A 21,556-nucleotide genomic window follows, 5' to 3' on the forward strand; every position below is an offset into this window, starting at 1 on the left:
TTGCAATTATATATTTCGTAAATTTAATGGTGCAACTGACAAAGCATAGTTTAAAATGGACTCTGGTACGATGGGTGTTAGTCTTAATAACAATACTAATTTCCAACTTTCTTTGCCAACTGCTTCATCAACAGCCTTCATTTTGGGTCTGGTTGAAATCCAACCTCTAATTCTCTTTCTAAATACAAATCTTCCTAATAAAAACGATATTGATCCGCCAACCATCGAAGCACTCCAAACAAACAAAAGTCCATACCAAAATCCAAATATTACACCACCCACTAAATAATTGTTTCAAAATAAATTAGTATACTATGGTTATAACAACCAATCATTATTATTGTATTTTATATTTACCTATGGTTGGTATAGTGACCGGTATTAAAAATATAATTAGCAAAGCAAAACCGCCCATAAAAATAAAACCACCAATTACATTGCCGTGGTTGTGATCCTTGATAAATGTTTGTAGTTTTTCCATATATGTAAATAAATGATCTTGAATTTTAAACTTGAATACTACAACCAATATAGTTGTAGCCATAAGTACAAAAATTATAATCTTTACCCATGTCGAAAAAGTAAATCCTTTAACCAAATTTAAAAATCTTTTATGTATTGGTAATTTTTCTGTATTATTATTGTCGTTATCAATTTCTTTCTCTTCATTTTCTATTTCTTTTTCATCTTTTTCTATATCTTTATTTTCTTTTTCTTTTTCTTTTTCATCATTATTTAAATTATTATTATTATTATTATTAATATTAATATTATCAGGTGTTGTTATATTTGCAGTCATTTTAAAATAGTTTGTTTGTGGTTGGGGACCAAGTGGTTTTTTAAAAGGTCTCCATAATGTTATAACAGGATTATTATTTAAAGGTGAACTTTTTTCATCCTCTAATAAAAACTGTTGGTCTGTATCTGAATTTGATGAATCTTTGTATGTGTTATTTAAAACAACAACTGAATTCTGTATCATTATATATTATATATTATAAAAAATTTATGTTGTATGTAACTGTATTTTGAATTTTTTTTGAAAAAAAAAAAAAATGTTATTAAACTGGTTTTTTTTATTTTTTATTTTTTTATTCTTTCACAAATTAAATAAATGTTTTAAAAGTTTTTTTGCCTGAATTGAAACAAACAAATAAAAAACAAAACAAAACAAAAAAAAACAAAACAAAACAAAATAAAATAAAATAAAATAAAAAAATAAATAAATATTTTATAAAAAAGAAATAATAGATTGAATTAATTGTTTTTTTTTAAATTAAAAAAATTTATATAATTGGGTGTTTGTGTGTTAGTGGGTGAATGTTAAATTTCTTTTTAATTTAAAACTAATATACATATATATATACTAAATAATTAAATAATTAAATTGAATAAATATTTTTATAATTAAATTGAATAAATATTTTTATAATTAAATTGAATAATTTTTATATTAAAATTAAATAAATATGTTTTATACTATATATATATGAAAAAAAAAAAAAATATATTTTGATTGTTTGAAAATTTTGATTATGATTGTGAACACATATTTTAATTTAATAAATATGTGATTAAATATGAATAATAAATTAAATAAAATAAATAAATAAATATAACCAAAAATAAAAAAAATAATAATGAAAATTAAAAAAAATAAAAAAAAATAAAAAAAAATAAAAAAAATAAAAAAATTTTATTTAATTTATTTTATTGTAAAAAACTTTTTGAGTTGTGAGACTTTATAAATAATAATGATGATTGTTGATGTGATACTATTAAAATAAATAAATGAAAATGAAAAATGAAATTTGAAATTTGAAAATTGAAAAAACACACACACAAATTTATAAATATATAAATTAAGAGAATAAAAATTTAATACACAAAATATTATTAAAAATAAAAAATAAAAAAAAAAAAAATTGTTTTGGTTGAGAAAAATATAGAAAAACGAAAATATCTTACGTGTGATGTCAAAAGTTTTTTTTTTTACTTTTTTTTTCCAAATTATTGAGTAAAGCGGAAAAAAAAAAGTGGGATTTAATTAAATATTTGGAAAAAAGAATGCAATTTTATTAAAAAATAAATTTTTTTTTTTTAGAATTCGATATTCTTTAATCCAAAAGAAAAATCCAAAAACACCAAGATTTTATAAAAATAAACTAAAAATATTAATGATATAATTATATAAATAAATATATGTATATATAAAATATAAAAAAAAATGATTAATTTACACTTTTTTTTTTATTAGAAAATTATTTAGAAAATTCTTTCAACAATGTTTTGAAAAAAAAATATTCCAAAATGATGAATGTTAAAATTTTTATTTTTTTTTTATTTAACAATATAAAACAATAAATGTTTTATATTGGACAATCAATCTTTATTTCCATACCTATAAATGCAATCAATCTTAGTTTTTTTTAATTTTTTTAATATTTTTATTTTTTTAATATTTTTATTTTTTTTATTTTTTTTTTTTTAAAATTTATAGCATTGATACCACGATTTTTTTTTTTATGAAAATAAAAAAAAATAAAAAATAAAAAATTATAAACTATTTTTTTTTTTAGTTTTATTATTTAAACAATTGTATTGTTGTTTGCAATTTGTGTGTGTTAGGTTAGTGCTTTGTGTGTTTTTGTGTGTTTGTGTGAAATTATTACATTTTAATTTTTTTTTTCAAATTTATTTTTTATTTTTAAAAAACAAATTAAAAAAAAAATAAAAAAAAAAAAAGGTTAACATTTTAAAATTTTTATTTTTTTTTATAGTTTATATTATTATTTTGTAATAATATTATTTATAATCATCAAATAATGGCAACCGACAATATTATGATTAATGAAAGTTTTCCATTAATTGGTCATCAAGTCCCAGTTAAAAAAGGTTTTAGAGATGGAAGTTTATATAATATTATTGTTTTAGGTATTTCGTTTTGTGTATTATTTACTGCTTTTTCACCAACTCAGGTAATTATCACTAATGATATAGGTATAGGATGCAAAAGATTGATGTACAGATAGATAGATAGATAGATATATGGTTATAGTTAAAAACATATGGGATCAATAATTTTTAAAAATAAATACAAAATAATAACATATTAATATATATATATTTTAAATTTATTTAGAATTTACAAACTACACTTAACAAATCAGTAGGCTCATATTCATTATCAATCTTATATGCATTTTTATCAGTATCAAATTTTATATCACCATTTGTAATCAATTCATTAGGAGAAAGATTATCATTGATTGTTGGTGCTTTAGCTTATTCAGTTTATATTGCAGCAAATATTAAAATTTTAGAACCAACTCTTTTTATTGCAGCAGGTGTTTTGGGTGTTGGAGGTGCTATCCTTTGGACTGCTCAAGGTTCATTCGTAATTCAATGTTCAACTGAAAGTACAATTGGTTTTAATACTGGTTTAGTAAGTTTATCAATTATTTACCACAATAATAGTTTGTTATCGTCATCATCATTATTAACAAAATTATTATTTTAAAGTTTTTTGCATTGTTTCAATTAAATCAAGTTATTGGTAATTTAGGTACTCAACAATTATTAAAAGCACATATTGCAATTCAAACATTATTTATTATTATTTTATCGGTATCATTATTTTCTCTTGTTGGTTTTGCATTATTAGGCAAACCAATTAAAACAGATGACAAGGGCGTACCAATTCCAAAAGAGAATGCCAACTTACCAATGAAAGATCGTTTATTGGCAACTATTATTCTCATTAAGGATAGACCAATCCAACTTTTAGTACCAGCATTGTTATATAGTGGTATCAGTCAATCATTCTTCTTTGGTGTGTTCCCATCATTATCAGGTGCAAATTGGCTCGGTTATATTATGGCTGTATTTGGTGCTTGTGATGCTATTGGTTCAGTTTTAATTGGTAAACTCTCTGATATCATTGGTAGAAAGATTTTGGTATTCATTTGCACTTTATTCTGTATTGCTGGAAGTATTTTAGCTTACTTTGTAAATACACGTCTCGATAACCAACCAGGTTATTATTTTATTTGTGCTGCTCTCTTAGGTTTTGCTGATGCCGGTTTCAACACTCAACTTTATTCATTAATTGGTGCCATTTATCCACAAAAAGGTGAAGCTGCAGCAGGTTTCTTTAAGTTTGTCCAATCAACTGCCACCGCTATTGCTTTTGGTTATGGTCCATATGCTATTTTACTTGACCACATTTGTATCATCAATGGTTTGGTAGTTTTATCTTGTGTTCTCTTTATGTTTGCTGATAATTTTAGTAAACGTTCAAATATTGATGAGCTCACTGTTTAGGAAATACACAAAGTTATAGCTTTTTTTTCTTTTTTTTCTAATATAATTTTTAAAATTTAAAAATAAAAACAAAAAAAAAATAAAGAAAAAAAAAAAAAACAAAACAAAACAATCAAATCAAATCAAACCAAAAAAAAACAAACAAAATCATTTCACATAAATAAACAAATATAATATATATGTATAAAATATTTCCTCAATATATTATGGGTTTGCCCCATTAAAATTATAAATATTTTATTTAATTTTTGATTTATAAATAGAGATTTTTTTTTTATTTATATTTCAATTATTTTATTTTATTTTATTGTTTGGTTTCTTATAAATCTTATTTTATTTTGGATATATTTAAATAATGGGCTATATCATTGCTCTTTATGCATTATTATTACCTCCAATTTTTTATTTTCCACGAAAGCGCCAAAATTTACCCCATTTTTAAAATTAAAAAAAAAAAAAAAATTTATTTTTTATAATTTTTTTTAGAATTTTTTTTTTTTTAAATATCATTTTTTTATTGTTGTAAATAATAAATAATAAATAATAATTAAACTATTTTTTTTTTTTTGTATAGTTGTTTTAAATTTTATTTATTTGGTTTCAATACTATAAACTTATATAGTATATTAAAAAATATTAATTATTATATATATAAATAAAAAAATAATAAAAAATGGGTATTAGATTATTAGAAATTTGTAATTTTAAATCCTATAGAGGTAAACACCTTATTGGTCCATTTAAAGATTTTTCATGTGTTATTGGTCCAAATGGTTCAGGTAAATCCAATATTATGGATGCTATTATTTTTGTATTGGGTCATAAAACTGCACAAATTAGAGGCACAAAATTATCAGATTTAGTTAATAATCAAGAAGATAAAGGTAAATAGTTTATTTATATATTTAAAAAGAAAAGAAAAAAATATTAACATTTTAAAATTTTTTATTTAAATATAAAGATGAAGATTTATCAACTTATGTTGAAATTACATTTTTTCATAAAGGTATAACATATATGTTTAAAAGAAAGATTATTGGTAATGGTTCAAAATATTATTATTCTGGTTCAGAGGTCAGCTATGAAAATTTTCAAGGTCACTTAAAAGAGATTGGTATTGATATAGCAACAAGAAACTTTTTTGTATTTCAAGGTGATGTCGAAAGTATAGCAACACAAAATCCAAAACAAATTACATCATTCATCGAAGAGGTTAGTGGCAGTACAAAATATGTTAAAGAGTACAATGATTTATTATCTGGAAAAAATAAAGCTGAGGATGATGTCTTTGCAGCCTATGCCAAAAGAAAGACTATTGCATTCGAAAAAGAACAATATAAAGAACAATGGAGTGAAGTAAAAGAATATCAAACTATGCAAGATGGTGTTGATGCACTTAGAAGGGATCAACAATTGGCCAAACTTTATTATACAACTAAAGAAATGAGAAAAGAAGGTAAACTACTTGATGAAAGCAGAAATAGAATCGCAAGTATTAATGACGAAATGAAACCAACCGAAGCAGAATATACAGCAACTAGTATTAAGCAGGCATCATTACATAAAGAGGTTATGTCATTGGAAGATGAGTTAACTAGATTGGCCAAGTCTAAAAAGAAGGGTGTTCCAGATCAATACAAGGTAGAAGAAGAAATTAAATATATTACTGATAAAATTAAAAAGGCCAAAACTATTCTCAAGAAAGCTGAATCCAATCGTAATAAACAAGTAAATGAAATTGACCAGCTTCGTGAAGAGTTAATCGAATCAACAAAGAAATTAGAAGATTTAGAAAAGGATAATGATATTGGTGGCCAAGCTCTTACCAAAATGGATCATGCACAAATAGAAGAATATAATCGTTTAAAATTAGAATCTGGTAAAGAAACATCTGGTATTAAAATTCAATTGGATCAATTACAAAGAGAACAAAAGATTGATATGGATCAACAACAAGCATTAAAGACCAAGCTCGATGAATTTAATACTATGAAGTTGAAATTTAGCGAGGCTCAAGAGAAATTTATATTCCAAAAAGAAACCGAAACCGAACAATATCAAGATATCGAAAAGCAACTTTTAGAGGCAGAAAAAGAACTCAACGACACAACTTCACAATTTCAAGAGGCCAATTCTCGTCATAATGATTTAAATAATAAATTAGAAGAAATCCAATATCAATTATCAGAATCAAAGTCTATTAAATATGAAAGTCAACGTGATAGACAATTTAATCAAACAGTTGAAACTTTAAAGAGTATTTTCCCTGGTGTTAGAGGTAAATTGACAGATTTATGTGAACCATCACAAAGAAAATATGCAACCGCTCTCACTTTAACAATGGGAAAATTAATGGATGCTATCGTTGTTGATACCGAAGAAACACTTTTATCATGCGTCAGATACCTCAAAGAACAATTACTAGGTGTTGCAACTTTTCTCTCTTTAGATCGTCTTCAACAAGTGAAGCCAGTTAATCAAAAACTCCGTCAATTAGGTGGTACTGCCAAATTACTCTTTGATTGTTCAAAGATCCAAAAGGGTGCAGAAGAAGCCGTATTATATGCTCTTGGTAACACTGTCGTTTGTGAAAGTCTTGGTGAGGCTAAAATGTTGGCATTTGGTGCAGAAAGAGTTAAGGTTATCACAATTCAAGGTATTCGTATTACAAAGAGCGGTTTAATGAGTGGTGGTGGTTTAGCAAATATCAGATCAAAGGCTCAATTATGGGATGGTAAAAATGTTGAAGCTTTGAAGAAAAAAAGAGATGCAATCCTCGCAGAGTTATCAGATGTTATTCAAATTAACGATATTTTTAATAAGAGACAAAACCTTACTAGTGCCGTCCACGAATTACGTTCAGCATTCAATCTTTCAAAGAGTAAATTAGGTTTGATTCAAGAGAGAATGAAAAGAAATGAAGCTGAATTAGAAACCAATAGAAATGCAATCGAAACATCCGAGCCAGAATTAGAAAATCTCAATAAAAAAATCGCTCAACGTAGGGAGCAAATTGAAAAACTTCAAGGCGAAATTAGATCAATCGAAGAAAACTTTTTCAGTGACTTTAGTAAGAAGTTTGGTGTAGATAACATCAGAGAATATGAAGATAACCGTTTAGCTAAAATCCAAGAAAATATGCAAAAGAGATTGGAATTATCGGAAAGTATTTCAAATATTAAAAGTCGTCTCGATTATGAAGAGGGAAGAGAAATCGACAGTGAAATCAAACAACTCAATGAAGAAATTTCAAATAATGAAAATTTATTAAAAGAAGAAATGGAACAGAAAGAACAAAACGATGAAAAGATAAAGAAATTTAACGAATCATTTGATAAGTTAAAACAAGATTTTGTAGAAAAGAAGGAACAATTAGAAAAAATGAATGTCACCATCAAAGAATTAAGAAAACAAATTAATACATTCAATAACCAAATCACCGATATCGAAAAGCTTACAAATAGACACGATTTCAATTTAACTAAACTTCGTGGTGTTTATCATGGTATTCTTGTTGATACTAGAAATGAAGATATTAAATTACCAATTTTACAATATAAAGGTGAAGATATTAAAAACGATGATGAAGAAGAGGAAGAAGATGGTAAATCTGATAAAGAAGGTGGTAAATCTGATATGTCTGAGGGTGAAGGTGGTAAAGTTGGTGCCACTTCAGGTAGCGAGAGTGAAGGTGGTAAGAGGGCAAAAAGAACTAGAAGAACTGCCTCCACTAAATCTGGTGATGAAATGGAAAGTGATGGCGGCGCAAAGAAACCAACAAAACCAAAGAAACCAACAAAGAAAAAGGTTACCAAGAGAAAGAGAGAAAATGAAGGTGATGACGATGACGACGAAGATATTTTCAACGAATCAGATATTGAATCCAAAGATAAACCAAACCTTTTACAAGAAATCATCAAAGATATACCACAAAATGCCTCTGAAGATGATATTTTACAAATCTATGAAGATGAGGCTACAATTCTATTCAGCTATTCATCATTAAAGAAAAGAGTATTTTCAGATCAAAAAGCCTATGAAGAATTTTTAAAGAAACTCACTATAGATATAGAAGCCAAAAATAAAGAAATGAAAAAGGTTATGCCAAATTACAAAGCTTTTGAACATCTTAAAGAGGTTAGCGCTAAACTAACTACAGTAAAGAAGGAATTGGATGCAGCAAGAAATACAGCTAAAGAGGTTAATGAAAAATTCACCGAAGTTAGAGAAGCAAGAAGAACATTATTTATGAGAGCATTCAAGAGAATCGTTAAAAACCTCAATCGTATTTATTCAGAATTAACAAGAGAGCTTGAACCACCATATCATAGAGGTAGTGCCCATTTATCATTAGAAGACAGTGTTCATCCATATAATGCTGGTGTTAAATTTACTGTAATTCCTCCAAACAAAAGATTTCAAGAAATGGAACAACTTTCAGGTGGTGAAAAATCAGTTGCTGCTTTAGCTTTTCTCTTTTCAACTCATGGTTTGAAATCTACTCCATTTATGATTCTTGACGAAATCGATGCTGCATTCGATAGTGTAAATGTATTGAAATTGGTACGTTATGTAAGACAAAAGGCAAGCCATGATTTACAATTTTTGGTTATTTCCCACAAAGAACAATTTTTCGTTCATTCAGATCTTTTGGTTGGTGTTTGTAGAGAAATCGATTCAGCCTCAAAATCCTTTTTACTCTCGTTAGAAGAATTTCCAGAATCTGATGAAGCTAAGAAGGCTCTTTTATCTAAAGGAGATGACGAAACTGATGATGGTAAAACATCTGCATCAAGTGGTAGTAGCGAAAGTGAAGATGATTAATAAAATTATAAAAATAAAACACATTTGTAAATTAAATAAAGATATAAATTATATTAAAATATAGGTCATTAAAAGTTTTCATTTATTGTTTTTTTAAATATACAAGATTTTTATTAATGTTTTTTCTTTTTAAAATAAAAACTATTATAAAAAAAAAAAAGTAATTATTTGTTTTAATTTATTTATACACGAAATATTATAATTATAGCTATATTTAATAATTGTTATTATTATTATTATTATTATTATTATTATTATTATTATTATTATTATTATTATTAATTATTATATTGTTATTTAATATTATATTTATTATAAATCAATTCGATTTTTTTTTGTTGGTATAATTTTTAGATATTTTAATAACTCGATATTGGTTGATATTCGTAATGTCCATGATGAGTTTGTTTGCAGAAACAACGAATCGAAATTAAAACTAAAATTATAATTAAAAATAAAAGAGCAAAAGAGAATAAAACTCCAACAGCAATGGCAGCACCAGGTGAATAACGTGGAATTGGTACTACAGAAACTTCGGTAGAGTTTTTAATTGATACCCAGCAAGGGAATAAACTTGAGGTAAAGTATTGATTAAAGTCATAAGCATCTTGCCAATCACCAGATACATATAATGATTTTGTAAGAATAAAAGTTTCATTTGCATGATATTGGAATGAAATTGAAGTGTTCCAGCATTGATGTTTTGCATTTGGACATAAACCAGTTGGTTCAGTTGCATTTTTGTGTGCTATTGGCTCCTCACCTTTGTCATATTCGTATGGGAATGTTTTTCCATGGTCATAAAAATAATATGGGAATGATACTTGATTGCTTTGCTCTACACAACTTGAATTCTGACACATAATATCTAAACTTGGTTTGTCTATTAATGTTGCATTTAATTTTAACCATTCATCTTTATATTCTACTGATGGTACAAAAACTGCTGCTGTAATAACTGCACCTGCAATAAAAGTTATTAAAAAAAATATTGTATTTATACCAATACAACAATTTGAATAACTATGTCTTTTATGATGGTGATGATGGTGATGAAATTGACGTCCCATTCAATTTAATATATATATTATAATAATAATATTATTATTATTATTTAATTTAAATTATTAATACTATAGTTTGTGATATAAAAAAAATAATTTTTAAACACGCAAAAAAGAAATTTTTAAAAATTAAAAAAAATAAAATTTTTTTTTTTATTTTATTTTATTTTATTTTTTTTTTTTTGAAAAATAGATTTTTTTTTGTTTGAAATTGGAATAAAAGTATCTTTTTATTTTATTATATAATTATTTAGTTATTTTATAATTTAATAAATTATTAAAAATTTTAAATTGTATTAAATAAAAAAATTTAAATAAAAACATATCCATTTTTTAAATTCTGAATCATTTACAATAATTTGTAAATGTTTTATTTCATTTTTTTTTATTTTTTATTTTTCATTTTTTTTTCATTTTTTTTTCTTGTTTTATTAACAAAAAATTTTAATTTAATAGTTTAAGCAATTATAAAATAAAATTTTCTTATTTTTTTTTTCCTATACCAATTAAAAAATAAATACTTAAATACTAATATTAATATAAATAAAAATAAAAAATAAAAATAAAAATAAAACATGTCTTACAATCAAAAAATAGATATAAATAATTTAGAATCATCTGATGAATCATATAATAGCAGTAGTGATGAAAAAGCATTAGAAGATTTAGAAAAAGAAGAACAACAAGAAAGGTTAAAAAGAAAAGCAAATAGAAAAAATACTAAAAAGACAGCAACTAAATTGACAACTGAAGAGGAAGAAGAAATACTTAAAAAAGAAACTGAAAATTGTAAAAAAGAAAGATTACCATCATCAGAAGAAATTTATAATCGTATCAAATTTGATATTCCAGAGGGTGTAGAAGCTAAGAATCACATAAAAGACTTTACCATTTGCTATATTGACCGTTTTTCAAGTCATCTTATGTCCATAAGTTACCCTGAATTTGAATATGGTGTTGTTCCACTCCATCGTATTCAATTATTTAAATATAAAGATACAATTGTTTGGGATAGACAACAAAGATTTTATCAATTTCCAAATTTTTTAGAACAAGATCAACAACAAGAACAACAGGAATAAAAAAAGCAAAAAGAATATAATGTCACTTTTTTAATAATTAGGTTTATTAAAATTAATTTAATAACAAGAGAATATAGCCATTTTTGTTTATTTAATGGATGTTCTTTTAAGCACTAGTTATTTTTAAATAACATAGTAAAGGCTTAATAAATCAATAAATCAATTTATAAATTGCTTTTATTTTTATTTTTTTACTTTAAAAATTTTAATTGTATTATTAATTTTAAAATTAATAAAAAAAAAATTTATTATTAAAACTAAAATGTTTATTTATTATTTTAATAGAGAATTGGAGAATCTAATAAACCAAAACCAGCAGCAACACCAACTTCATTTGAATGAGAGGTCTTGGTACGAAGTAAAATACCGGCATTTTTATTTACTACAACTTGGTCTTTAGAGTTATCGGATTCATCACTAATGAAGACACTATAAATACCCAATTCATAAAGAGCATCAATTTCTAATAATTGACGATCACGAACTACATGGGTCTTGAATGAAGTTGATACGATTTTATCCATTAAAATGTATGATGAAAGTTGATCAGGAGTCATTGATTGAAGTTCTTTAGCGACATCTTCGTTGTAAATATTGTTGCCACCACCTTCTCTTTGTGGTTTCATAACGTAAAGATTTGGATTAGCAATAGCTTTTTTAACGACTTCTTGATCGATATCTTCTTTTGAAAGACTGTATAAACCTGTAAATGATCTCTTTAATCTATCGAATGATTCTTTATTGGTAATGAATTTCTCGAGTACTCCTGGTTTTGCTAAAACTTGTTGAATCTTTTTAACACCAACTAAATGATGTGCAATAGTTGGGCATTTAATTGAAGATGATCTTTCGACTAATAATCTGCCACTCCATTCTACTTCAGATGGATAGTCGTTTGGTGTGTATCCTGATCTATAATATGATACTGAAATTTCATATCCATCACTACATTATTATTATTAAATTTAATAAAATTAGTATAACAATAGTATTTTTATTTTAATAATTATATTTAAAACCTACATTGATAAAGTAAAATCTGAATTGTTTACTACTGCTCTTTCATTAATTTCTTTTAATGTACGTCTAATTAATTTAATTTTATATTTATCCCATAATATCCACTCGAGTCCTTTTTGATCGAAAATGTTCTTTTCACCATCTTGAATGATCATCATTACAACTGAATCTGCCTTATTATATAATTGATGAGCAGTTGCCAAACCTTCTACAATTTCATATGAACTCTTATTATCTGGATGATTTTCTAAATTATATCCTTCTTTATTTAAATCGTTTCTACCAATTAGGTGTTTGTGTAATTCAAATATTTTGGTTGATAAAACTGCTAATGATGAAGAGATTGTATTTAACTCGACTTGATAAATTCTTGGTTCCTGTGTTTTGTCACTGTCGTGAAGCATATAATCTGATCTAAAAACACCCAATGATTTCTTTTGTTTAATACCTTCTTTATTTACTTGTCTATGAATTTCTAATAATTTTTGAGTAAAATCATCTTGAACACTAAATAATAGTAATTTAATATTAATTTTTTATTATAAGCATTCATTTTTCATTCGTTTAATTATACATACTCTTTTAATGTATTTTGAAGAAAATCAAAATCTTTACTGACATTATGCACTAATATATTATAATCTTGTGATAAATTTACAGCCTCTTCAAATAATTTCTTATTCATTGCACTTGGATATAATGAAAATGGAACATGTGTGATAGTGACAATGTCTTTTTTAACCTCCTCTTCGGTTGGTCTTTTGATCATTGTAAAGCCATTACCAAATGCCCAATCTATTCCTTGTTCTTTTAATTCATTTAATTTTTCTTTACTAATATTTTTAAACATTTTTAATAATACAAACAGACAAGCAAGTAAATTTAATAAATAATTATGATTTTAATTTTTTTCAGAAAAAAAAAAAATTTTATTTTTTTAAAAAATAAAAAAATTAATTTAAAAAATAATAAAATAAATAAAAAAATTAAAAAAAAAAAATTAAAAAAAAAAAAAAAAGAACCTTCTTTTTCAAAATATACCATAATCTATTTTTTTTATTAATTAATAATTTCAAAATAATTATAATAAAATAAAATTAAATGTTAAAAGTCTAGAACTGAATAAAAAAAACCGATAATTTCAAGAGGTGGGGTGTTTTTGTATCTAGAATTAACCGAATTAAACATTCAAAAAAAATAATTTTATGGGTTTTTATTTTTAAATTCTATAAATAAAAAAAAAAAAAAATGTTTTTTCATTCATTTTCTATATCTATTAAAGTTAAATTTGTATGTATTCATTTATTTACTTATTTATTTTATTTTTTAATTATTTAATTTGTTTAATTATTTAATTTATTTTTATATAATTTATATTTAATTGTTTATTTAATTGTTTATTTAATTGTTTATTCAATTGTTTATTCAATTGTTTATTTATATAATTTATTGTTTATTTATATAAAAATTTTTTTTAAAAATATTTATATAATTTTAACAAATTTTTTTTTTTTATTTATTATTTTAAAGATAAATTAAAATGTCAAAAATTATTTCAGTATTTGGTGCAACTGGTGCTCAAGGTGGTTCTGTTGTTAGAGCCTTATTAAAAGATGGTAAATTTAAAGTTCGTGCATTGGCTAGAGATCCAAACTCGGATGCATCCAAAAAATTAAAAGCTGAAGGTTGTGAAGTTGTTAAATGTGATGTTGTCGATTCAAAGCAAGACATAGAAGCCGCTATTAAAGGTAGCTATGGTGTATTTTTAGTTACTGCTTTCTGGCACTATTTTGAAAAAGAAAAAGAATATGGTAATAAGGTTGCCGATGCTTGCTTTGATGCCGGTGTAGAACATTTGGTATTCAGTGGTCTTTCTCCATGTAAGAAGATTTCAAACGGACGTATTGATGTACCACACTTTGACCTTAAAGCTGAAATTGAAGATCATATTAGAGAATTGTCAAAAAAGAAACCACAATTTATTTCATCATTTGTTTATGTTCCATTCTATATGCAAAATCTTGGTACTCTTTTTAAAGTTGATAAATCTGCTGATGGAAACTCCTACACAATTTCTTTACCAGCCGACCCATCCTCAAAGATTCCATTAGACATAGGTGATGTTGATGACGTTGGTCCACTTGCTTCTGGTATTTTCAATGAACCATCCAAATACTCTGGTGTTGTTGTACCATACGCAGGTAGCTCTCTTAGTGGTGATGAAATTGCCAAATCCATTTCCAAAGCCACTGGTAAACAAGTAAACTACAACTACATTCCAACTAAAGTATTTGCCACATTCGGATTCCCAGGTGCTGTAGAGATTGCCAATATGTTTGATTTTTACAACGAATTTGGTGCATTCTATTCTTTAGATACTTCATTAGCATCCAAAATTACTAAATTAACAACCCTTGATAAATATTTAGAAAAGAACCCAATAACTTTGAACTAAATAATATTCTTTAATAATTATTGTAAATCTAATAAAACTATCTAAATTATTAAATATTAAAATAAAATCATCCTACCAAAAAAATCATTTTTTATTTATTGTTTTTTATTATTTTTCTAATTTATTAAATTTTTTTAAAATATATAATTAAAATCAAATGTATATTTTACAAGTATTGAACATGACCCCCACCCCTTTTACAAAATTTTTTTTAATAAAAAGTAAAAATTCATAAAAAAATAAATAAAATAAAAAAAAAAAATCAAACAAAATTTATTTTTTTATTTTTTTATTTTCAAATAAATTAAAAAAATTAATTTTTATTATAATTTATTTTATATTTTTATTAAAAGCAAGATGTCAAAGATTATTTCAGTATTTGGTGCAACTGGTGCTCAAGGTGGTTCTGTAGCCAGAGCCTTATTAAAAGATGGTAAATTTAAAGTTCGTGCATTGACTAGAGATCCAAACTCAGACTCATCCAAAAAATTAAAAGCTGAAGGTTGTGAAGTTGTTAAATGTGATGTTGTCGATTCAAAGCAAGACATAGAGGCCGCTATTAAAGGTAGTTATGGTGTATTTTTAGTTACTGCTTTTTGGAACTACTTTACAAAAGAAAAAGAATATGGTAATAAGGTTGCCGATGCTTGCTTTGATGCCGGTGTAGAACATTTGGTATTCAGTAGTCTTTCCGCATGTAAGAAGATTTCAAATGGACGTATTGATGTACCACACTTTGACCTTAAAGCTGAAATTGAAGATCATATTAGAGAATTGTCAAAAAAGAAACCACAATTTATTTCATCATTTGTTTATGCTCCATTCTATATGCAAAATATTGGTGATGGTTTTAAAGTTGAAAAATCTGCTGATGGAAACTCCTACACAATTTCTTTACCAGCCGACCCATCCTCAAAGTTCCCATTAGACATGGGTGATATCAACGATATTGGTCCAGTTGTTTCTGGTATTTTCAACAACCCATCAAAATACTCTGGTGTTGATGTTCCATTCTCTGGTAGTGCCCTAACTGGTGAAGAAATCGCCAAGTCAATTTCCAAAGCCACTGGTAAACAAGTAAAATTTAACTACATTCCAACTAAAGTATTTGCCACATTCGGTTTCCCAGGTGCTGGTGAACTTGCCCATATGTTTGATTTTTACAACGAATTCGGTGCATTCCATACCCTAGACAAATCATTAGGTTCCAAAATTACCAAATTAACAACTTTTGATGAATATCTACAAAAGAACCCATTAAAATTAAACTAAAATTTACTAATTGTATTTTTCCTAATTAATTAAAATATCTTTCTTAAATAATTAAATAAAACAAAAGTTTTTAAAAAAAATAAAATAAAAATAAAAATTAAAATAAAAAAAAAAGATTTAAGTTTATCGAAAAGACTTTTGAACACAATTCCGCCTTGATGTAATTGAGTGAAAAGTAAGTGAAAATTCGCCGAAAAAAATAAATTTGTTCTTTAAATTTTTTTTTTTATATTTTTTTTTTTTATTTATTGGGTTAAATGTTTAATCTTTAGTTTTTTTTTTTTTTTATTTTTTTTATTTTTTTTATAATTTTAATTTTTATTTTATTTCTTCTTTTTACTTTATATATTGTTTTATATATAAAAAAAAAAAAACCATATCTATTTATTTAATTTATTTATTTATATAAATTAATTAAAAATTCTTCAACTATAAAAAAGGTTAGTTGTTTTTTTAAATTTTTTATTTTTTTTCCAATTTTTTTTTTCTATTTTTTATTTTTAATTTTTTTTGAAAATTTTTTTTTTTTTTTTTTTTTTTTTTTTTTTTTTTTTGTATTTAAACCAAAACGAAAAACTCACCTTAAATTTTTTATTAATTAATAAAATATATAAGAAGGTAAAAGTTAATTATATCGAATTTCTTTATTTCTTTTTTATTTTAAATAAAAATAAAATTTTTATTAATAAAAAAGACAATTATAAAATAAAATATATAAAAAATTACAAACAACACACACATTCACATAAATTTATTTAAACTCATCTTTGTGTGTATTGCAGAGTGTTAAAACTAATATGTAGTAATAACAATAATATTTTATTTCGTTTTTTTTTTTTTTTACATGTTGTTTGTGTTTTGTTTTGTGTTTTTCTTTTTTTTTTTTTTTTAGTGTTTATTAAATTTTAAAAAAAGAAATAAAAGAGAAATAAAGAAAAATATAGAATTTAGGATAAATAATAGAAATAAAACTAACCTTAAACAATTATTTTTAAAACACAGTTAGAAAATGCCCGATAATAAATATTATGATATCTTAGGTGTTTCACGTGATGCTTCAGAAACTGAAATTAAAAAAGCATACCGTAAATTAGCCATCAAATATCATCCAGATAAAAACTCAGAACCAGGTGCAGTAGATAAAGTAAATATTCAAACAAAAATAAAATTTTCAACATAATAATAATCATATATCAATTAAAAATAAATAACAAATTATAAACAAACAATGAATACACAGGAAACAAAAAACAAAATACTAATTAATTTTTTTTATTTATTTAAAATAGTTCAAAGAAATTACAGTTGCATATGAAGTTTTATCTGATGGTGAAAAGAGAGAAATTTATGATAAATATGGTGAAGAAGGTCTCAGCAATAATGGTGGTCCAGGATTCTCACATGACGATATTTTCTCACAATTCTTTGGTGGTGGTTTTGGTGGTTTTGGTGGTGGTAGAGGAGGTGGTCGTAGAGGCCCAAGAAAAGGTGAACCACTTCAACATAATCTCAAAGTTACCCTTGATGATTTATACAAAGGTAAAGTTCAAAAACTTGCCCTTCAAAAGAATAGCAAATGCTCAGATTGTAATGGTAAAGGTTCAACTGCCAAGGATGCTGTAAAACGTTGTGACGATTGTAACGGTACTGGTTTCAAGGTAACCCTCAGACAAATTGGCCCAGGTATGGTCCAAAAACTCCAATCACACTGCCAAGCTTGTAAAGGTGAAGGTAACGTAATTCGTGAAAAAGATAAATGTCAAAAATGTAAAGGTCAAAAAACCATTCAAGAAAAGAAAACTTTAGAAGTCAATATTGATAAGGGTATGAAACATGGACAAAAAATTGTTTTCCCAGAAGAAGGTGACTACGAATCACCAGATGTCGTACCAGGTGATGTTATCGTTGTTATTGTCCAAAAAGAACATCCAACTTTCCAAAGAGAAGGTGATGATTTAATCATGGAACACGAACTCACCCTTTTAGAAGCTTTAACTGGTTTCACCCTTTACGTTACCCATCTCGATGGTCGTGTTATTACCGTTAAGAACCCAGCTTCACAAATTATTAAACAAGGTGATATTAAATGTATTTATAACGAAGGTATGCCAGGTTACAAGAGACCATTCGAAAAAGGTAGACTTTTCATTAAATTCAACGTTGTTTTCCCAGCTTCTGGTCAAATCACTCCAGAAAATGCTAAATTATTAGAAAAAATCCTTCCAAAACCAAAACCAGTTACTAAACCAGTTAGCCACGATGGTATCGACGAAGAAGCCACCCTCCACGACTTTGATCCAAAGACTAACAGAGGTTCATCAAGTAGCGCCTATGATGAAGATGAAGATGAAGGTCATGGTCATCCACAAGGTGTAAGCTGTGCTCAAGTATGTATATTCATTTTACTTTAAAAATTTTGACTAAACTTTTATACCATATACTAATATATTTTTTTCATTTTTCACCACAATAGCAATAAGATCTTTAATATAATACAAAGAAGAAAAGGAAGAAGAAAGTTTTTTTATATTTAACATTCATACATATTTAAATTTAGGGCATAAACCAATTTTTTTTTTTTTTTTTCTAAAATAAATTAAAATTTTATTTCTTTTTTTCTTTATTTTTTTTATTAAATAATAATAATAAAAATATAAAGATTAGAAGAGATATTAAAAAAGAAAAAAAATATATAACATTACAAAATAAAAAAAAAAAAAATTAAAAAAAAATATAGTTTTTATAATGTTTATTTTATTCATCTTTTATTAAACATTTGTATATTGATGTATCTTTTTTTCTTTTTTCATTAAAAAAATTATCGAGTACATCATCTAAAACAAAGTGTATGTTATTTTCCTTTGCAAAATCTAAAAGATATTGACACACTTCTAATTTATCATTTTTAACTGATATTTCTAATAATAGATCTAATAGGATTAAAAATTTATCTTTATGATTTCTAGCTAAATATTTGATAACTGTTAAGTTGTTGTTTTTTGTGGAAAGTTCTGATATGTGCTTTAATTTATCTTGGTAATATATTTGAAATTCTATGATTGCATTGGAGCAATTTGTATCTTTAGGATTATGCATTTTATAAAAATAATTTATGGTATCGAAATAGATACTATCTTCTACTTGTACACCATATTTATTCAAATTTACCTTTGCATTGGAAATTTCTTTGAGTGTTGGGTTTTTTTTATTTTTATTATTATTTTTGTTTTTATTATTATTATTTTTAAATAGTATTTTGAAGATAGGTGATAGTTCTTCTGTAATCTTTTCTTCATCTATATTTAAAGTTGATTTTTCTATTTCTTTTCTAAAAATTTGAGTATCAAAAAAATCATAATCGATTTTATAAACCTCGGATTTACAGATTGCTCTGTTGAATTTTCCAAATAAATCACCTCTCAAGATTGAGTATTCTAAATTATTTTTATTAAATAAAAAGAATTTACCACTTGATACCATTTTTGTTTCCAGAATTTGTAAAAACTGGTCATTTTCGATGAATAAAAAGAACTTGCTTTTATCTATAATAATTCGTTTGGAGTAGTAGTCTATTAGGAATTCGAATACATTGGATGATTGAGGTTTGTTAAGGAGCGTTCCTAGTTCGTAATCATTAATTAGTTTTGAGTTAAATACACATTCATCAAAAGTTTTTAGACAAGCTTTAATTAGTTCTAAATTGCTTATTGAAAATATTTCTTGCAAAGTTTGAGGTATTGGTAATTCTTTTACATATGTTGAAACATTATTAAAAAAGTAATAAAAGAATGGTTTGGTGAGTCTAGTGTAGGAAAAAACATCGAGGTATTGATAGATGGTAGTTTTTAATTGATTATTTTCACAATTACTATTATTATGGTCCTTAAATAGTAAGTCTAAAATGTTTGAGTTCAATTGTTCTTTTGTAAATTCAAAGCTTGATTCTATTTGGGTTTTTTCTTTTTTATAAATTTTTGATGATAGTTTTATTAAAAATGGTGTTATTTTAATTATTTTTTTTAATTTTAATGTTTCATCAAAGAGATTAAAGTTAGATAAATATAAATGTGGATACACTTTATGATTTAACATGATGTTTTTAAATGTTTTTAAATCTTTGTAGTGATTAATATTTATAGACGATTTTGGTGTGGTAATTTCTTTTTTGAATTGCTGGAAATGATTTAAGAAAATATTAAGTGCTACATAATTTTGGGTATAGTAGATGGCCTCGATTACTCCTTGCATAGAGTATAATACTTGTTGTTTATAATTGAAAAAAAGCAAATTGTAAAAATGTGTGGTTTCATAATTGTCTATTTTGAAATTTTCAAATAAAAGTTTGAAAGAATTGCTTCTATCATCTTTAAAAATTAAATAATTTGCAGCTTTAACTTTATCTTTTATTATTTCATTTGCATTTTTAAACTTTTTATATGTTTCATCTATGCTCACTATTCTTTCGTAATTAAAAGTTGATCGGAATATAAAATTTGAAAATATTGTTTTAAAGATAACTTTATTTCTAAACACTCTCCAGAATAAAACTTCATTTCTGTCGATAGTGGAGTTGTCTAATGTAGATAATGGGTTGTTACTTGTTGGTAGCCAGAATAGTTGCTTCTGTTCGATTTTTTTAATGTTATTTATAAATTGTAGGTGTTTTTCTTGTTTTTGTAAATAGTCTTCAATTATTTTATGTAAATTAATTTTATCTAATTGATTGATAATATTGATTGGTTTGATTTTTAAATGAATTGCAATATCTAATAGTTTTTTTTCATCTATAGAGTCATATTCTATATTAATAAATGATTTATAGTTTATATTTGTATCCATAGAATTAGTTATTGTTTATTTATATATAAAAATAATTGGAAAATAAAATAATTTTTATTAAAAAATCTAAAAAAAATTTTATTTTTTTTAAAAATATTATTGAAATAAAGATTTTTTATTTAGATTATACAATAACCTTTTTTATGATAAAGATTGTAGTATAATATTTGTATTTAAAATGTGACGGCCAATATATTTAATTTGGCAGCTTTGGTACCTTCTAAAATGAAACCAAAAGTAAATGAAGCACCAGCATTGATGGATGGTTGGTATGATGGAAGAGTTAAAACACCATTTGGTAAACGAACGATATTCCAGATTGAATTGTTATCACGTAAATTTAAGGTGTAGTCAGTTCCAATGAAAATGTTTTTAACATCTCTATTCAAGTTGTTTTTAATGGTAACATCATATTGGGTGTAGGTTTTACCGCATGAACTATCAGTCCATGTTCCAATAACTTTTTGTGATAAGGTTACTTCGTGACAGTCGTTAATTGGAATGCAAGAGCAGACACCATCAAAAGTTCTACATACTTGGCCATAATCACATGAATTTGGACCACATGGATAGGAAGCTGAAGATAAAGCAACAGTTAATAATAAACTTAATAAAACAAATAAAAATTTCATTTTTTTTTTAATAAATAATAAGTAAACTATGAATATATGTTTGTT

At 24.8% G+C, this 21,556-nt stretch overlaps 11 protein-coding genes across 11 annotated transcripts in view; 6 read left to right on the forward strand and 5 right to left on the reverse strand.

The window, feature by feature from the left end:
* DICPUDRAFT_153872 (uncharacterized protein) overlaps positions 1-982 on the reverse strand; it is a gene marked incomplete at both ends in the record, with an annotated part of 1,575 nt that extends 593 nt beyond the window's left edge. Inside the window, 2 exons of the mRNA XM_003289437.1 lie at positions 41-281; positions 358-982. Of these exons, the coding sequence (XP_003289485.1) occupies positions 41-281; positions 358-982 (866 nt within the window). The remainder of the gene's footprint in view (positions 1-40; positions 282-357) is intronic.
* A 1,861-nt stretch (positions 983-2,843) lies between these two features.
* On the forward strand, positions 2,844-4,521 carry DICPUDRAFT_92306 (uncharacterized protein; the record flags this gene model as incomplete). The annotated part of the gene is made up of 3 exons (XM_003289425.1): positions 2,844-2,978; positions 3,143-3,445; positions 3,523-4,521. The coding sequence occupies 3 exons, from the start codon at positions 2,844-2,846 to the stop codon at positions 4,321-4,323; spliced, it is 1,239 nt and encodes a 412-aa protein (XP_003289473.1). The 3' UTR covers positions 4,324-4,521.
* A 475-nt stretch (positions 4,522-4,996) lies between these two features.
* Positions 4,997-9,147, forward strand: DICPUDRAFT_80252 (uncharacterized protein; the record flags this gene model as incomplete). Its single annotated transcript, XM_003289426.1, has 2 exons — positions 4,997-5,207; positions 5,285-9,147. The coding sequence occupies 2 exons, from the start codon at positions 4,997-4,999 to the stop codon at positions 9,145-9,147; spliced, it is 4,074 nt and encodes a 1,357-aa protein (XP_003289474.1).
* Positions 9,148-9,506: 359 nt separating this feature from the next.
* DICPUDRAFT_88529 (uncharacterized protein) lies at positions 9,507-10,217 on the reverse strand (the record flags this gene model as incomplete). The annotated part of the gene is made up of 1 exon (XM_003289438.1): positions 9,507-10,217. One exon carries the CDS (start codon positions 10,215-10,217, stop codon positions 9,507-9,509), a length of 711 nt encoding a protein of 236 aa, XP_003289486.1.
* Positions 10,218-10,786: 569 nt separating this feature from the next.
* DICPUDRAFT_153876 (uncharacterized protein) lies at positions 10,787-11,293 on the forward strand (the record flags this gene model as incomplete). The annotated part of the gene is made up of 1 exon (XM_003289427.1): positions 10,787-11,293. The coding sequence occupies one exon, from the start codon at positions 10,787-10,789 to the stop codon at positions 11,291-11,293; it is 507 nt and encodes a 168-aa protein (XP_003289475.1).
* A 278-nt stretch (positions 11,294-11,571) lies between these two features.
* On the reverse strand, positions 11,572-13,163 carry DICPUDRAFT_153877 (uncharacterized protein; the record flags this gene model as incomplete). Its single annotated transcript, XM_003289439.1, has 3 exons — positions 11,572-12,238; positions 12,317-12,820; positions 12,892-13,163. The coding sequence occupies 3 exons, from the start codon at positions 13,161-13,163 to the stop codon at positions 11,572-11,574; spliced, it is 1,443 nt and encodes a 480-aa protein (XP_003289487.1).
* A 690-nt stretch (positions 13,164-13,853) lies between these two features.
* Positions 13,854-14,768, forward strand: DICPUDRAFT_153878 (uncharacterized protein; the record flags this gene model as incomplete). The annotated part of the gene is made up of 1 exon (XM_003289428.1): positions 13,854-14,768. The coding sequence occupies one exon, from the start codon at positions 13,854-13,856 to the stop codon at positions 14,766-14,768; it is 915 nt and encodes a 304-aa protein (XP_003289476.1).
* Positions 14,769-15,100: 332 nt separating this feature from the next.
* On the forward strand, positions 15,101-16,112 carry DICPUDRAFT_92307 (uncharacterized protein). The gene has a single exon (XM_003289429.1). It carries the CDS (start codon positions 15,126-15,128, stop codon positions 16,038-16,040), a length of 915 nt encoding a protein of 304 aa, XP_003289477.1. The 5' UTR covers positions 15,101-15,125; the 3' UTR covers positions 16,041-16,112.
* A 937-nt stretch (positions 16,113-17,049) lies between these two features.
* DICPUDRAFT_48640 (heat shock protein) lies at positions 17,050-18,747 on the forward strand (the record flags this gene model as incomplete). Its single annotated transcript, XM_003289430.1, has 3 exons — positions 17,050-17,184; positions 17,330-18,427; positions 18,514-18,747. 3 exons carry the CDS (start codon positions 17,050-17,052, stop codon positions 18,517-18,519), a joined length of 1,239 nt encoding a protein of 412 aa, XP_003289478.1. The 3' UTR covers positions 18,520-18,747.
* A 47-nt stretch (positions 18,748-18,794) lies between these two features.
* DICPUDRAFT_153881 (uncharacterized protein) lies at positions 18,795-20,879 on the reverse strand (the record flags this gene model as incomplete). The annotated part of the gene is made up of 1 exon (XM_003289440.1): positions 18,795-20,879. The coding sequence occupies one exon, from the start codon at positions 20,877-20,879 to the stop codon at positions 18,795-18,797; it is 2,085 nt and encodes a 694-aa protein (XP_003289488.1).
* An 80-nt stretch (positions 20,880-20,959) lies between these two features.
* On the reverse strand, positions 20,960-21,511 carry DICPUDRAFT_56144 (uncharacterized protein; the record flags this gene model as incomplete). The annotated part of the gene is made up of 1 exon (XM_003289441.1): positions 20,960-21,511. The coding sequence occupies one exon, from the start codon at positions 21,509-21,511 to the stop codon at positions 21,053-21,055; it is 459 nt and encodes a 152-aa protein (XP_003289489.1). The 3' UTR covers positions 20,960-21,052.
* Positions 21,512-21,556: the final 45 nt, after the last annotated feature.

The sequence above is a fragment of the Dictyostelium purpureum genome (assembly GCF_000190715.1).
Source record: "Dictyostelium purpureum unplaced genomic scaffold DICPUscaffold_177, whole genome shotgun sequence".
In the NCBI taxonomy this organism is placed as follows: domain Eukaryota; phylum Evosea; class Eumycetozoa; order Dictyosteliales; family Dictyosteliaceae; genus Dictyostelium; species Dictyostelium purpureum.

Coding starts and splice junctions, on each gene's coding strand:
- DICPUDRAFT_92307 (XM_003289429.1), top strand. CDS start 15,126: ATGTCAAAGATTATTTCAGTATTTGGTGCAACTGGTGCTCAAGGTGGT.